General features: G+C 44.5%; 1 protein-coding gene across 9 annotated transcripts in view; it reads left to right on the top strand.

Annotated features, from left to right (window-relative positions):
- ERC1 (ELKS/RAB6-interacting/CAST family member 1) overlaps positions 1-6678 on the top strand; it is a 277563-nt gene extending 270885 nt beyond the window's left edge. For all 9 annotated transcript variants that reach the window (XM_027657027.1, XM_027657055.1, XM_027657045.1 and 6 more), the window contains one exon: positions 1485-6678. In XM_027657027.1, coding sequence (XP_027512828.1) covers positions 1485-1622 — 138 coding nt within the window. In that variant the 3' untranslated portion in view covers positions 1623-6678. The remainder of the gene's footprint in view (positions 1-1484) is intronic.
- The last annotated feature ends 11423 nt before the right edge of the window (positions 6679-18101 follow it).

Here is an 18101-nt window from a genome sequence, read left to right as displayed (position 1 = left end):
TGAGCAGTGTAACAGAAGTGCAAAACACAGATCAAGAAATGTGTATACTGATGAACAGTTATCCTTTAAGGCATGAAAACTGCCAGTTTGACATTCTTTCTTTGTCATATATTAACATAGTAGAGCTCCAATACAAATATTAATCAGTTAGGAATAAGAAATGTTGCAGAACTGACAGATTATATTAAAGGGAAAAAAAATTAAAAGAAGGTTCAAATAAGATAAGGTAGTTGGTTACAGCTGCTCAAAATGACAAAGAACTTTGGATGCAGATGCTTGGAATAAACTTCAGAATCTGCCTAAGTGTATATACCTTCTAATATATATGTTTGTCATGTATTCTTAGGGAATATACTTTGTTAGAAGAAAATCATATGACTGAAAAAATAAAGGATTTTTGATATATAGTAATGAAAGAGCTGTCTACTTGGAGGTTTATCCAATCTATCTATCCTTATCATCTGGTCTGGTAAGAGGTGCTGTTCTCCTTGTTCCTAGATCCTTAGACCACTGTGAGTACAGTAATCCCTTAAATGCTTGCACAAATTACAGCATTACTTGGGATTTTATGCAGTTCACAGGCCAGCATGGACTTTATCAATTGCTGGGCAGATAAACAGGTTGCTGAAGGCAGATGTTTCCTGCTCTTTATTAAGTCTCTGTGGGCCCCTAATTCTGGCAATGGCATCAGGCTCAGAGCTAAAAGTTGTGTTTGCATATATTCCAGTATGTTGTGTGACAGGGTTTGTAACACCACTTGTTGGGGAAACTGTTTATAAACTGTGGGCTGAGTGAATAATATAAAGTTTAAAATTTCATGTCCTGTTATGAGCCAAATGATCTGAAAATGAATGATCCAACAGGAAATGCAGAGTTAGTAAACAAAAAGTGTGTATGTTCCACTGCAATTGTGTGTAGTCATCTTAGGACTGAGTTAGGACAGACAGTCTCTGAAAATTAGTAATTCCACAGAAAAATTAGAATTCTGGTTAACTCTGAGTGTATTCTGTATAATTATGTAACATTCCCATTGATTTTGTATAAGAAATAGTCCTGAAGTAATGACCTATGAAACATCCTGTTGTTCATGAATAGAAGTCAAATTATTTAAAGTAATATACTAACAAACTGGTGTATTGCTTCTGGAATATGGTTGCTTTTAGAAAAGCATTCACAGAGGAAGTTTTTCTCATATTTATCATAGGACTGTGTATTCAGGAGTAATTAAGGTGGTTAGTTTTCCCATGTGGACATGGCCTTAACTGGGAAAGTCACAAACCTGGTCCCATAGAACGAAAAAGTGAACTAAAGAGGGTCCCCAAGGGAAGATGCTGATTCTGGAAGTGCCCAGAGCATTACACCTCTGCCAGCTCCCTTTCTAAAAGTGGTGTTTTACCTTAGAGCTGAGCCTGCTGGCCAGGTCTGTGATACAGTGGCCCCACTGAATAGCAGGGAATGACCGTGCCTCTGTGTGTTTCTTGCAGCTTCATGATGAGTTGGAAAAGGGGGAGAAGGAGAGCGCGGAGCTGCAGGAGTTTGCCAATGCCATCTTACAGCAGATAGCGGATCACTGCCCTGACATCCTGGAGCAAGTCGTCAACACGCTCGAGGAGTCGTCATGACCTCGGCCACCAGCCCCACTGGAGCAGCACACCAGTGGCCAAGCCCAGTCAGTCCAAGGAGCCATGAGAGCGGAGAGCAGCGTGAAAGACAGAAAACGGAATTGAAACTTCTGGTGCACCTTTTACAAAGAAAACAAAAGCAAAAAGAAAAAAAAAAACAACAACTGTAAAAAACTGCATGCTCTCTAGGTTCTTCCAGCCCATGATTAATTAGTCACTTCTGCATTCATCTTCTCACTACCTTTCTGCTTTAGAATCCGATTCCCCGTTGACTTTGTTGATGGTGACTTTGGGATACAGCTAAGCAGAGCTCTTCCAAGTCTACTGAGCAAAGCAGAGGGGATCCACTGAACACAAGCAGTTCTAGTTCTCCACGAGGTCGCAGAAGGGTAGCCCTTGCCTTTCATTCATATGTTGCTTTTTTCATTCTTTCTTTTTTTTTTTTTTTTTTTGTTTTCATAAAAGCTGAAAGCCTGAGTTTCATAGTGCTAAAACCAAACCTGAGTGTGCTCTGACTATGGCTCGTGACTGGCCAGCATCAGGTAGCTAGCTCGGGTCTCACTGCCTGTCTCAATGTTCTTTATGTTCTTAAATAACAGAGAGAGGAAAGGAAAGTTTCCCTACTTGTTCCTGTTAGTCATTTCATCTAGCAGCTGGGAAACAAGGTAGGCATACTGGTACTTTCTGTTTATTTAACTTGGATTTTTCTTGTTCGCTGGTCTGACTCTGACGTGCTTGGTGGGGCATTTGTTAAGGTAACTGTTTTCATCTGTTGATTTTTGGGGGGGATTTAGATGAGGTTTCTCATCATAAGCCTGTGTCTCCTAAGTTCTTATTTTATAGAGAGCTCTCTCCCTTCAAGCAGGTGTGGTCAACAGATCAGCTCCCAGCTTCAACTTGTATAGTTTGTCCACTGCCAATTTTTCAGGCCATAGTTTTGTGAACATTAGCTGTCATCAAAGTAGTCTTAGGTTTTGTAAATGAGAGAATTGCATCATTCAGCTTAAAAGTATAATTTTAAAGCTAAGTTAGGTAAATCAGTAACATAGTTCTTACTGTAATTATAATTTAATTTATTTTGGTTTAGCTTAGGTTGACAAGGAATGAGTTTGAGTTCAGAGCAATAACCCATTCTTATGAGAGGATCATCTCTGCTGGAGTTGGCACCCAGCTGAGTAGATAGGTGTAAAATCACAGCTTTACTTAAACCAGTGCAATTCTTATATGTATATGAGAGGCCTTAGTCTTATTCCCATCCATCTTTGACACTCGTTAAAGCCCCTGCTGATAGGTAATATGACCTGAAATACCAGGTCAGTTTGTCATTGTGGTACCAAGTCAGAATCTATTTTGTGAGTAGGACTTGGGTGTTCATTCTTGGACTATGCATTAATGGGGAGACACGTTTTTTTTCCTGGCCACCAGTGGTTATGTGTGTCTGGGGGCATCTGCAGGACAGAACCCTTTAACACGTCCCCATGTGCTCCTTAAAGGAGTTGTTCCCCTTTACCTGTCTCATATTACTTAAGAGAACAAGGGGAGGGTGAAAGGAGACCAAATATCAACACAGCAGTGGAAGAAATCTTGGTTTTCTAGCTAATTATGAATCCTCTCAGTAAATCTCCAATTCGGAGTCTGCAGTTTAATTCCATATGACTTACTACATTTTGAGCTTAATCGCTAAACTGTTATGCTAAGGAAAATGTTCCAGGCCCTTTCAGGAAGACTACATTTCTTATGTCTTTCAAATCCACAGCACAGCTCCCCTGTAGGTCTTTCACTCTTTATTTTTGTCTTTAGAAGTGACTGATTGCTTCCAATAGAAAGGAAATCAACAAAAGTTTGAGTAAGGAAAGATGTACCCTGTATTTTTTTCCAAACAAGCACTGAAAATTGGGCAAAACTGAAACCTTATATACCTGTAGGCTCTGTTGAAAAAAAACTGATTTAAAATAGATCACATCCCAGTTGATTCTACTGTAATGATTCAGCAGAAGGTACTGGATCCATAGCCATGGTGTCTACTAGGAAGAAATATGTAAGTCTCCAGAAAGGGGTGATTCACACCTCTTCCATGTTTTGAACTGCCAGTGCTTTGCAAATCAGCCTGTGTCTGAAGCTTTTTATTTTTTTGTCGTGGCTGAGGAGAGTAATGGGAACCTGAATGTGTGGATGGGGGGGAACACCGGAAGGCGTGCAGACAATGACTGTACGTACCGCTGAGCCGTGCCTCATCCCAGATCCACCCCTTTGGTCCCATTATTTGAGTCAGCACGTTTCGATAGGAGCTGTTGTTTTGAAATCTTTCCTCTTGCTTTTTCTTCATCACCCCTAATTACTCACTCAAGGAATTTAATGCCGCCTGTAAAAGCATCAGAGCCACCCGCCAAACATCATCGGGCCACCGACACCCCTCCTGACTATCTCATTAACTTATATGGTCAAATCTCCAGCTGCCCTGGTTCCCTGCTGTAAAACAATCCTTCCTCTGTGAGAAGCTGTGGAATTTCTCTTATCGATGGTTCAAATGACTCCTGCTTGTAAACCTCTTACTGAGATGTTCCTTGATAACGTTCCTGCTGCAGGCAGGGACAGGGGGAGGGGATGGGAACAGGAACAACGAGGGGCGGTCACTTCGGGCTGTTATTTCAATTCCCTTGCTTTACTGCAGTGTCCACACATCACAGGGAAGTGCTGGTTCTTCTGCATCTCTAACTCAGTTGGTGGCTGTGTTTCTCTAGTTCAAAGTGCCCCAGCCAAAAGCACAGTGCTGTCATGGCAGTGTGTGCAGGATCTGTGCGTCGGCAGCCAGGTGAAGCTCACTGTTTACACATCTCCCGGCCTCTTCCCGGAGAGGATTTGTCAAGCCTGGCTAGTTTTCACGCTGGCCATTTGGTCCTTTATCTCCCAGCCACACACCTGCTGTTCCTCCCATCTGGATTGTTGGGCCTTTGTGATTTTTCTCGTTAACCGCTGTTATCTTCTAGATCTTGTGGGCTTCCCATCTTAAACATTGATCTTAGACCTCTACAAAGTGCTTTCAGGGAGAGAGCAGATCTCATTTAGGAACAGTCTTGATCCGACTTGATCTCTACTGAACCATTTCAGGTAATCTCTCTGATCCTGTGTCGACAGAGATCTTGTGGTGAATAGCTTGAGGAATTTTGGGATTTGGGAGGTGCTGCTGGCCACAATTTAATGCTGAATGTGGCCACTGCAAGCTTTTTCCTTTCACTCATATGGAGTGCTGCACCATTGGCCTTAGGGCAACAAAGGGATTTTATTATCATAACCCATCGTGGGATTGCGTGTCGGGCACGTGGCAGAATGGCCACATGTGCGCATACACTGCAATGCTCATCCAGTTGCCTAACCCACCACTGCTCTTTTAAGATCTAATACCCAAGTGTCAGCAGCCAGGCAGATGCAGACAGTTTTCCAGCACAGCAGTCCTGCACTGCAGCAGCTCTAGGAAATCAGGGGCCTTTCCCAGGGGCCCTTGGGAAACTTGCTTTTTCTTCTCCTGTTGAATGAAGTTCCATTTTCTATGGGAGCTGAGAAAGTTTTAGTTGCTTTAATATTACTTTTTTTTCTTCCAGTCTGTCATTTATAGAGAAACTGAGAGACGTAAGGACACAAGGAGCTGTCTGTAGAAAATTAAATAGGTCATTTTAGCAGGGTTTGGGCTAAAAAATAACTGAAGCCTGAAGCCCACGTAAAGTGTAAAAGCTGACACCGCTACCATGCTTGTTCATGATGTCCATGAGTCCAAGTCCATATTTGCCTCTGAATCCAGCCTCATGTAAAACACTAAAAGGACATTACAACACTAGAATTGCAGGGTGAGGACATGAGCACTGTTTGCAATTGGAAGAAGAATTGCCTGGCATGCTCCCAAACGAAGCTCTAAGCTTCTAGTATTCTCTCTCATTTTGACTGCCTTTAACCAGCTTTCCCTCCATAAAATGCCAAACCCTCTTTGGAGTATCCAGTTTTTGCCAAGTCCTGGGGACAGAAGGTAAAAGGCCGACGCGATGCACGAAGCTGCGTGTGCCGTTTCTGGTTGCACGGCTGGAATATCCCTTCTCTAGCAAATTTTCTGGTACTTTGGGGCTCTCAGGAATTTGCACAAGGGAGCATAAATGTCATAAATCTTGTAGGCATAACCTTGGCTTTTTGAACCAAAGGGGCATCTCTTTTCATTTGCCCTGTAATTCCCACCCATTCTGCTGCTAGTGCTCAATTTGTTGGGAAATTTCTACGTCTGATAAAGGTTGACAGGGTTGAGTCCCCACTCCTGTACTAATTGCCAATCGTTGCCACTGAAGGGGTCTTTCCAAAGGACCAGAGTCATGCACTGATACCATTTTAAAGCAAAAATTTCACTACATAAGTAACACATATGACTCAAATGACTCCAATGAAATGCAAAAGGGAAAAGGGAAACAGTACAATCAAGGCATCTGATATTTAAAGGAAGCCTCCACTCAGCTCGACGTCCGCACTGGAAGAGGGAACCGGAGAGGACGCAGAAGGCTGTGGATAACTAACACTGCCCCAGCGAAGCCGGCAGGGTGGGAGGGTCAGACACGGGGTGTCACGGGGCATCACGCCTGGCAAGGCCAGCTCTGCTGACCCCTCTCGTCAGAGTGGTGAGGAAAAAGGAGGGTCAGGGGGGGTTTTTAAACAAAATGATGTTTTTAATTGTTTTTTCCACATAAATGGAAGGAACCTTACGCAACAGCAGATCCTTCTGAACAAAATGGCTGTGTCCGCTGACTATTTTTAAAAAAAAAAAAAAAAAAGAGAGGAAAAACTGTTTCAAAAGTTTTTAGTGTCAAAAGCATAAACACAGAAATCCTGACTTTTTCCAGTGTGTGTGGTGAGTGCTGTAACCTTGTCATCAGTATCTCTCCTGACTTTTTCAGGGGTGTTTTTTTCCTGTTTTGTTTTCTGCTTGTCGATATTGTCTGTGTGGTCCTAAGGCTGGGGCAGTTACCAACAATGTGTGTCTGTTGTCGGATTGAAAAAAAAAAAAAAAAGATAGTAGTAGAACTGAAAAAGATGTGTTTTAAAAAAAATATATAAAAATAAATTTCATTAAAAGGAATTCAAGTAAAGAAGCAACAAAGCCATGACTCCTCCTCTCGGGATTGTACGGAAAAGGATTTGTGGGCTTATAATTATAACCAGTTGCCTTTCACAGGCTTTTGAGGTCCAAGGCTTCTTGGCCTCTTAGGAAATGTTACAAACCCTGTATAAATTTCTGCTTTCCCAGGTATATACTGTACACATGTAAGACAGAAATGGGCAGAATGAAACAGTGTTTTGGAAATCAATCTTTTCTAGTAACAGTTATCAACACCAGGGGTGTCCCTTAAGATAAGAACCACTGATGTAAATACGCCAAATGCTTTGGCCAAGTTTTCCTTTTTCTCCATTGCACCCATTGATACCAGGGACCACAAGCAACTGCAGATCAGCTGGGGCAGGTAGTTCTGTGTAGATCCATTATCAAAGTTGTATTTCTTTGCGTCCGGTGTTGGTCACGTACCTGCACCAGGTTATGGAGCAGGAAAGGACTAGCAACCACCTTCTGCTCTGGCTGCATCAAAGACTTGCCTTGCTTAAAAGGAGGTTAAGTGAGGTTAAACTGACATGTAACGTTAACAAAAAACCCAACACATGTTGCTTTACCTATGAGACTGGGTAAAGAATTTCATTAAGTGAATGTATTTTTAATATCAAACTTACTATGTGCTGTTTGTCCCCATTTTGCACTTTTAGTTCAGATCTTAAAAATCAAGTCAATTGGTTTTGCTTTTAAGTAGATATCCGTGCTTTAGGTTCCTGGTGCTTTGGTGGGTTTTTTTGTTCAAAAGGTTGGTTTTTTTCATTTGGAAACTGGCAAAAAATAGATGTACTCAAAACCAAATTTGAAGCCAACTTTTATGAGTAGACGTTGTTCCTTTGATCTGTCCCATCTTCCCAGCTTTCTGTGGACAAGGCCAAGTCCTCCCTGCCTGCCCAGGGGTGGCTGTGTTTGGCCCCTACTTACACACACATTACAGTATATCTGGGGAGGCTTTATTGTAAGATGCCTTTATTTGTTCAGATGCTGAAGGAGGATGAATCCAACGGGACCATGAACAGGGGAATAACTTCTGTGCTAGCCCAACATGCTGCTTCAAGCCCACTAAAACAGTAAATTGCCATTTCCCTCCAGGTCGGTAAATGAGGAGAGCCGCACACGGGATTCACAAATTGTTTGTGGAGTTAAAAAAAAATTCTGTGGGGTGCTCCATCCACTCCACAGACACGGATCCCTCATTTGCTTTGGAAGAGATGTGTTGCACTTTAGTGGAGGGGGAGACAGGCTTTGGGGACGGGATCTAACGTGCTTGAATTCCTTTTTGAAATAACAGCAGCGGGAGACATTGATGTCCGTGATGCAAGTGCGCACGCTGCCTTCAACTTGTATGTGTTTTATTGCTGGAGTCATGTTACTGACAGGATAATGAAATTGCAAAGAAAATGTGTTATATTCAACTTTGCCTTGATAATATAAACACTTTGTTCATTTTTTTTTTTCTTCTTTTTTTATTCACAGACTAAGTTCATCAGGAAATTATAAAATTATTTAAAAATTCTGTACTGTGTCTTCATTTCGGTGTATCTTGCACGGTGTCCTCTCCTGCGTGCCCAGGATGGGAGGGCAGGTAGGAGGGCCGGGTGGCTGAGTGGCTGTTCCCTGAGACCAGGCTTGAGGTCCCATTTGAGGCCAGTGGAACAACCCTGCTGGGGGTTTTGGCTGCACCACATGCCTGGTGATGCTCATGGACACAGCTGGGGCTGCCTGCGAGGTGAAGGTGAGGGACTGTCAATCATAGGAGTGTCCTGGGTATCCCAGGACCTCACAGGTCAGGTAAACGGAGATAAAACAACTACATTTACAGTCAGTTGTTCCCTTTGTCTCTCTCCTGCCTGTTTTCCAAGTCAGTGTGACCTAAATGTTGCTAACGAGTGACTGAATTCCAGATGTGCATCCAGTGTTGAGTCAATGTTGGGATCACATCTTGCAGAGTAATGTGCCTGGAAAGCCTTGCTGTGTAAAGACCAGCAAGACTGTCCTACTGAGCATGTTCCCAGTGAAACCTGGACACGGGTCCTATCCCTCGGGAGCAAAGGAGAGTCACAGCTTCATGACTTAAGATGAGCTTTGCTCCCTGCAACGCTGAAGGAAATGGGCTCTACCCAGCATCCAGTCTCCAGATGCATTTTGAGGACATGGGAAATTGCCTGAATAATGTCACTATAAAAATCTCATTTTTCTGACGTTTTTAACTGTTCTAAAGAGAATAGCATTGCAACACTGGGTCCCACTAGTAGAACAATGTCCATGCTAAACACACTCCACCAGATTCTCCGCAGCTAGCCTGAAGCCCTGACAGAGCAGACCTCCCCAAGTTGGGACACTTTCTAACCAATTTCTCTCTCAAAACCTCTCAGTTTCTTTCTCCTTTTGTCTGTCTGTGCTACCAGTTTTTCTCTGCACTTTCTTGCTGGTCTTGTCTCTCCTGCATTCTGTAGATTTGTCATTTCAGAGGCTCTTAAGATCCTGACTTGTTGTTTCAGTGCAAGTGACTACATGTGTAACAGGAACAGGCGTCCTGATTTCAGTGCCTGGACGTTCCTTTCCCTCTGCTTGTTGGATTTCAATCACTTGGGCTTCAATCAGGCATGTGTGGAAAAGGATACATGGGGATTAAGCGTCTCAGGAGCTTAAGGAAGAGTCCATCGGCCTTTTGGTTCCCAGTCTGGTTTATGTTCTCTCGAGCCTCTTTGGCTGAGGAGGGGATTCATGATTCCTGTCAGGCCAGGGTGTGCCTGGCTTTTGCAGCACAGTCCAGATCAACTGAATGAAACCACATGCCACATAAATTTAACCAATTACTTTAGGAATAGGTATCTGTCAGTCTGAAAATGGCACAAATGCTGTTTCTGAGTGACTTGTCCTTTTGGAAGAGTGAAAGGGCATCACAGTCACTGCCAGGGACAGCACATCTGCAGGGAGAGCAGCACATCTGCAGGAGAGCTGAGCTGAGCTGCTGCAGCCCACGCTGGCTCTTGCTGTGTTGCAGTGCCGTATCCCCGAGGCTGACTCACATTTTGGATGGCCCATAACAATAACAGTGTTCGCGCTAAAAAGAGAAGATGCCAAATCCCTTTTGTGCGTTATCAGGTTACATTTTATGCATTGTGCAGTAAAACACAAGGCATCTGAACAGAATTGTCTGTGTTGACTGCAGCTACTGTGACACAGAGCAGGCAAGGCAGCAGTGGAAATTGCGAATGGTCAGCCCTGGGATCAAGCACACAGAAATTTAAAATGTTTTCTTTTGCAGATAAGTTCCTAGGGGTGTGCTGAGCCCTGTGTTACCCAGGCTCCTGATTAAACATGGACCTTCTGCAGTACTCTAGTCGGGATGACTTTGGAAAACCTGCTTTTCTAAATTACACCAGTCAGAGAAACTCAGCTGAAACCACATCAGCAATCCACTGGGAAGAGCAACATATTTAGGATCTCCTATTTCTGACAGGATCTGCTGCACTTGTGCTGCACAGATGCCTCCTGCGTATGTGGCTTGATGCTATAGGGGTGCATCAGCTGTGCCAAAGATTACCCAAAACTGTAGTTACAAACTAATTGCCTGTGCTAATGATCTGTATAGGACTAGTGACCTTTAGACTGGGGCTTTGAGGTATCAAGTAGCCACTCTTCTCACTGGGCTTCAGGATGTTTAGAAATCTTGGGCAAATGGCCAAAGTCCTCTTTCTTTACTGTCTTTAAAAACCCTCATAAAGTTATCTGCTTATCAAGCAAACAGAGCCATACACCTTGTGTTGGTGGACCTCATTTCTGAATATCCTGCTGATGTATTATAAAACGTAGATGGAACAGCTGGGACCAGCTTGGGTGTAGCTGTGGGGTTACTGCAAGTGATTCTCTGGGTGTGGGCTTTAAATCCATCTGGTTTTAAGTACATGAGCAGTAGCTTTTCCCAGTGTTTGCAACTGCAAACATTAAAACTGTTCTAGAAGAATGACTAAGAAGTTAAATATTTAGGCCCAGGTACCGCAGCCCATTTGTGTGACGTTGTCACTTACTTCAGTGGGAATTCAGCTCCAGGAATGTCTATGGACACAAACCTTGTGACAAGGCAAGTTAATAACCATTTGGTTTCTTTATGTATTGTTAAAAAGGATGGGTGGCTGCTTTAGCTCAAAACCCCTCCTAGAAAGATTTTTGTTCAGCTTGAATAAACCCTTCATTTTCTGTAAGGGCACACCATTTTGGGGAACCACAAGTCTTGGAATATATATGAACGCTCTTAACCTCTCATGTAATGCATAGAAACTGTTTTTAGCTTTAAACAGTATATCATCTTGTAGCCCAATGTACTGAAGTGCATGTGTACATGTATCTCTGTGTGTCTGTGCCCATCTGTGTGATAATATATAAATATATATAGCTGCACACTGGAAACTGTGTTTCAAGAATACTGAGCTTGCAATGCCAAAGGTCTGGAAATTAGAAAATCTTCATGACTTCATGCCTAATGTGTCCATAATGCAATTTTCAGTGATGTATTTATGTAACTATTTTTTTGCCAGATCTTTCCTTCATTAAGTGTGTGGGATAAATTGATTTCTTCAAATCAATAATTGCATAAAGCCTAGCTGCCATCCATCCTTCTTCCAAGACCACCAGTTCTCTGTCACAAGCCTCTCATTACTGTGGTTCTTTAAACTGTCCCTCACCTTAGTGACAGCTTAGACATCAAGAAGGCTGCTCCTGTTTGTGCTCTTGCTCCCTGGGCACACAGGCACTTCCCCATGTGATACATCTCTGAGCTTCAACTGCCCCTACTTATTTCTAAAGGGTTTGATAATCAAAATCTACACCGTAGACTGTGTGAAGTTTGCTAGGAATTCAAAGACTTAGAGGGAGATTGGTTCGACATTAAAATGGAGGTAGTGATGTTCTTCCTCTGTTCTGCCTTATCATCTAAAAAACACATTGACTTTCTCAGCTAGGTCATTCCTGGCAGCAACACAAATCTTTTACAAAGCCCTATATAAAATAGTTGAGATTGTGTGACAGCTGGACTGACTGACATGTCACAGAAGGGACACATGTTTGCACACATTCGTAGGCTGCAGTTGCAAAGAGCTTCAAGATGCTACATCAGGTACTGAGTGGCTTAGAGGATGTGTAATACATGCACATTGGATTTGGAGACTGAGTACAAAGTGCAGAAGGAGGTAAGTTTGATTTCCGCATCTCATTTTTTTGGTCTCAGTGTGACTTCAATCAGCAGTTCATGCCATTTGTGTATGATTTAATTAATTTAGCATTGGTAGTTACTATGAGGGTGCTGGTGTTGGTAGTCATTAAAGTTTGAGAAAGCACCTTGTAAGGATATTTTGAACTGTTGCCAGTTTTGCTGATATCTTTCATTGCTCTAAAGTAGCATATTTTGGCTTCAGGTGTGTTTTCCCAAACCAAGTGGTGACTGTGTAAGGTTGTTTTCAGAGGAAGCCAGAGCTCAGCAGTAGCAAGGCAGGAGCAGCCAGGGAATTCTGTATGCTCATGACACCCACCAAAGGCAAGGAGGTTCAGCTGTTGGTAGTACAGTACCAGCAATGGGTTTCTCCATTGCTGCTCTCTCTCCCGATCTGACACAGTACTGAGTGACCTCTGCTCTATAATTTTGACTCTGTCAAGGAGTTTATTTGGGGAGCTACTCTCCTGTGCATAAATCCAGCAGAATGATGCTTGTACAGGATATCCTCCTCACTATTTATTTATTTATTTATTTATTGTTTAAACAGTTTTTAGCAGAATGCAGCTGAAGTAGTAACCAAACTATTAATGGGTTCGTGCAGAGCTTGGCTCTGTTCCCAAGATGCCTCTTTACCACGGTGAATACTCGCATTTTTACAGACTCTTGGGGCTCCAGAGATGTAAAGTGAACTAGAATAAGTGGGAATTCATGCTGGTATCTTGATTGTCTGCATAGAAGGGGGCTCTACAACAGCATATTGTATGGGAAACCAAGAATCTCCACTGAGGATGATGTATGGCTATGGCAAGGTCTTTCTGCTACTCAGCAAGGAAGGAGAGGACAATGGTAGCTGGCAGCTACTGATCAGCTGACACTTGACTTAGATTTGTGTTGGGCTAAGGGCATGCATCCTGCCAGTTGCCAAGGCTCAGCTAACTTGCAGCACTCTGTTAAGCAGTAGTTACTCCAGGGCTCTGATTGTCTCTTCAGACGACAAAGCAGCAAAATGCTTTAAGGCAGTAGTGCCAAATTTTTCAGAACTGTCAACTTTCTGTGTGTCTCGGAAAGCAGCACCCATTTTTGTTTTCTTTATTTTTTAATTCAAAACTATTACAAATGAGGGGTTTTCTGGTTACTGTGGACAGCCCTCAGTTATCCAACAGGAGTGGCAAACACAAGAACTGCTACCCCAAAGCACATGGTGCTGCTGGTCCTTCAAGAGGAGATGGTGGGAATTAAGTGCTCAATCCACTCTATCTCCTGCAAACTCCTTTGTGATCATTTCTAATACAACACTGTAAGGTGCTTATTTTTCCTGCCCCAGTGATATGAGAAATGCGAAACACTGTCTTGAGGACAGATAAAGAAGATAAAAGAAACTCCCCTTGTGCATTCAAAATCCTCCATCACTGCAATGATATTGCATACCACAGACTGTGCTTCCTACCAATGCCCTCTGAAGGATCCTCTCCTCCTAATTTGGCAGCTACACAACACCTTGAATTCAAAACAGATCCCTTACTAGACCCTGGGGGAACCCTGAGGAAATGACAAAACTGGGATTTGTCTGCAAAATATAACACAAGTTCACAGTTTCCATTGGGAATCCATCTCCACAGCCATCCCTGGAATGGCAGGCAGGGATTAATGTCTTCAAACGCCCACTCGCTGTTTCTGACCCATGGTTCCTCCTGGACCTGAGGAGGGGTTTGGATGCTCACCCAGCCCATGAGCCTGGTGTGCCAGGGAGAGGCAGCGACTGTTGGCTTTGCACTGAGCTGCAGGAACAAACACTTTGCCAAATGGTGGATGTTGGAGATGTGGTGAACCTCATCTCCATGCACTGTAAGGATCAGTGGCAGCCCTTAGAGTCTATCCCAGTAGCCCAAACCAGACACAATGACTTTGAGGTGGCAGTGAAAGGCTGCTCTTCGCCCTTATGGTTGGAGGCTTTAATTTGACCCCTTTGTTAATGAAGTGATGACTCCTGAAAACAAGAGCAGTAACACAGTTATTTATGCTCATCTGTCAGAAGAGCAGATCAAAGCTATCTATAGAGCTGCAGACAAATATTACCACGGATGACCCAGAGGCTTCCTTTGTGTGCAGTGACAGACTGGAGCATGACTTCATAGGGAAACCAGTCTTGGATCCATGCAGTGAAGTCACCCAGCCTAACGCTGACCCAGAGCTTTCCTCTGCCTTTGCTTACAGCTGAAGAGTGACAGGGGTTGGAGACGATGACGCCAACTTTCCCTGGGTTTGTTTTTCTGGTAAGAGGGCTTGTTCAGCACAACAGTATCGCTTATGCTCCTCGTTAGGTGTGCAATCTTACGATGATATCTGGGCAAGTTCAGACAGGACAGAGGCCTTTGGGCTGCACCACTGTGGGGTGTGTTGCCGCCTGGCGCTGTGCAGCGAGGGTGTCATGGATCATTTGGGAACAGTGACACGGCCATCACTTCTTGCCCAGCTTGGAGCCAAACCTGGCCTGACCCCTGCTGTCCGGGTGCCTTGAAGTACATCATCACTGTAGCACCAACCCCATCAACTAACACATTCTCAACAAGGAAGAGCCGAGGAAATGAAAGAAAATACACAGAGCAAAACAGTCAAAGATGATGCCAAAGGCCAGCTCCTTCCTTGCCTTCAGTAGAGCTCTGTCAGCATCTACCAGCTGCAGTTCAGGCCTTTAAAAGGAGTACTGACACCTAGAGGTTTAGGTGCCACGTGCTTGGGAAGGTTCCCATAACTCACACACAATGGATGACCTGGTATCCCCCAAAGCCCAATTTGATCTCCCCACTAAGAACCACAAGAGGCAGATCTGGGCACGCTGCACCACACAAAAGCTCGTTTGCTCTCCAGATATCCCTGTGCCCAATGTTATTCATGCCACTACAAAAGGGATTATATACAAGCTGTATCTTGAAAGCTGTCGAACACAATGTTACAATCTTCCATGACATTTTTTTCTTCCAAACACAGCCTCTGAAGCCCTGTGATGGAAAGAAGGTCCTCATCTACATTTAGAAAAAAGAAAAAAAAGAAAGAATTCCAGCTCCCATTGCTGGAGGGAAATATAGAAAAATGTACCTTCAATGAACACTAAAGGCTCAGAAGCAAGAATGAAATACGCAAAAAATGCCTCCCAGAGTGAGCAAATCTTTTTGGGGCATGAATCATAGTGTCTTCAGTTTTTGTGGGTTTTTGGTTTTGGGGGGGTTTTTTGCTTTGGGTTTTTTAGGGAGTTTTTCTTTGGTTTTTGCAGGTGTGTATAATTACAATCCCAGGATGTGTCGAAGCATTTAGTGATTTGGCATAACTTCAGATGCCACAAGTAGTGTTAGCAGGTAGGTGCTCTGCACATCCTGGAAAATCAGTGTCTCAAGCTGAAATTCAGAGTCATCACTTAAGGATGTCAACCACAGAAAATACAGAACACATACACAATTACACTTAAATTATATGGGGGAACTCTAATGTCTTTAATTTTACCTATGCAAGAGTACATGACAGGATTCTGAGCTAGAACTCATTGCTTTATATGTCTTTAGTTTCTTGCATATGTGAATACATACAGATACACACACACTTTTTCCATGAACAAGACTTTGAAGTGTGCCAAGGGCTGCTTGTGCTGTGGGAGCATCACTATCCATGTGCATTCCTTTGTTTGGTGGCAGAGCACCAATTCAACACAACATCCGAGTGCCTTAGAAGAAAACCATATATTGCCACGTGGTCTCTTCCCTCTTTGTATCTTGTGACTGCACTGATGCTTTGGTTATTATACTTTCCATCTCTGCCAACTTTGTTTTAATGCTGATGTTTGTGTAAGCCCATATATTGCCAGTGCTATATATATATATATATATTTGTTTAGAAGCCACAGTGTCTAAGGATTGTATTTGTGTTCCTTTAGCTCACACAGTAAAGGCAAGACTATTAAGCAAAGGCATTTGTCATCAAAGGGCACGCTGGAGCCTATGAAACACGGTGGTTTTCATACAAAGGCTTTATTGTCATCAGGTTGGTTTGCAGGAGGACGTGCGAGCAGCACAGCCAGGAGCTGCAGAGCCTCGCTGACACTCTTCAGCTTGTCCCTGAGATTTGTGGGACTCAGAAATAAAAGCAGGAAATGTGCTGTGGCTTCACTAGCTGTAAATAGTGACCGTCCCCAGTCGGTGTGACATCTCTCCCAGGACAGTGTCTGCGTCCAGGCAGTGGCACCAGCAATCACGTGCCTGGCAGACATACACTGTATCATATATATAACTCTCCCTGTGTGCTGCCCTAATCCTCCATTTGCCGCCCTCCAGTCCCAGCATCTCTGTCCCACCCTCCTGCTCTGTGCAGTGATGTTCCCAACCATATCCAACCTCTGCCCCCCGCCTCAGCTCCCGGGTGGCAGTGGTGGCACTGGTCGCACCCTCCCGGCTTGGCGTCTCAGCACATTTCATTTCCTTCCCTTGCCGCCTGCCAGGCCACAGAGCGTGTGCCACCCGCCCCAGCAGGCAGCTGCGTCACCTGTGTGTCCCCAGCAGGGCGTGGGGCTGGCCCTGCAGCCGGGAGTGCCCAAGCCAGCAGTGACGCAGGGAGGCACCGAGCAAGCCCAGGGAGAGGTTCTCACCTCGGGTTTGGGGTTTGGGGTGCTCTATCCTTCATGCCCACCTGCAGTGGTGCCTGTGGGGCCAGGCAGGGGAGAGGAGGCTCAACCCTCTTCATCCATCCTCTGCCTCTTTCCACTGGCATGAACCCACCCTTCTGCACGGTCCATGGGAAAGCTGGATGTAACATTGGAATTGTTTGTTTCCTCCTTTAGCTGAAGTTGCTGTGCAGTGTAAATCCCAGTGGTTAACAGGAGAATAATGCCCTTTCACCTCATCAGTGCTAGATCCAGCCAGAGGCCTGTCTTCCTTTCAAAGAAAGAAATTATGTAAGAATGTTTGAGCAAGTGAAGAAAGAAATTACAAAGGGAGATGATCAGAAAGAGGGGGTGGGAGAGAGAAAAGATGAAGGAAGGAAGGAAGGAAGGATGGAAAGGAGGGAGGCAGGGAGGGAGGAAGGAAGGAAGAAAGGAAAGCAAGGAAGGAAAAAGTAGGTGAGAGATTACATTAATAAATTAGGATATGTATAGTGGAATGGGGTAAAGTCTTAGCATTGGCTGGGATTCCTCTGGTGCCAGCCTGGGGAAGGGGCTCTGCTGCAACACAGCATGGAGAGGCAATTCCACCCCAGTACCCCCTGAGCAGCCACAGGAGAAGGGGATGCTGGGGCTCATCTGTCTCTGACAGATCCCAGTTTGACCCTTGTGTGCACTTTCCCCAAAACCACCTGTGGATGCTCAGCTGTTCAGAAACATCTTCTTGCCAGGTTTGTGGGACTTCAGCATCACTCCACTAATCCAGAGGGAGAGGGCTGGCAGGGCAACCATCCCCTTAGGACTGTGGGGGGCAGGAATTTGGGCTTCATCTTTCCCTGATAGTCAGGCGTTGAGGGGACCCCTCTGACACAGCTCCAGCACTGTGGCCACAGTGCCCCAGCCTGGCTGTGCCCTGGGGTTATCAGTGTGTAGGCGTGCACTGTCACCTCTTGTGCACCCCACTCTGCACACACACACACACACACACACACACACACACACACACACACACATACAAAGGCACTGGGCCTGCACACCCAAGTGCTGCTGGCCCTGCTGAAGCCCATCACATGGTTGCTATCACAGACCGTGTTTAGTTACTCTGTGGAGCTCATTACCACAGGAAGCAGGGGAGGCCAAGAATTAAGGCTTTAGAACAGGATCGAATGGACAATAAGAATATCCAGAGTTGTCATAATTCATGACGATAAAAATTTTGGAAAGGATGTACAACTCTTCGCCTTGGGGTTTAAGCCAAGTGGAAGAGACCAAGAGACTTGGTCTGAGAGGAGGGGAGTCAGGGGCAGATTACCTCACTGTCTGGCTATGGCTGTGGCCCTGCACCTCCCTGAACCACACAGCCATGGCCACTAGCAGTGGCAAGGCACAGGGTTTAGGACCCTGGGCTGGCCCCAGGTGCATCTCGTGTCCACCTTGCCCAGCAGTGCCATGGGGCCAAGTGATGCTTATCTGTCCATGGGATGG

Source organism: Corapipo altera, unplaced genomic scaffold (assembly GCF_003945725.1).
Source record: "Corapipo altera isolate COAL_440 unplaced genomic scaffold, ASM394572v1 1, whole genome shotgun sequence".
Lineage (NCBI taxonomy): Eukaryota > Metazoa > Chordata > Aves > Passeriformes > Pipridae > Corapipo > Corapipo altera.
The sequence above is the reverse complement of the archived record's forward strand: the minus strand, read 5'-3'. Positions and strand labels throughout refer to the sequence as shown.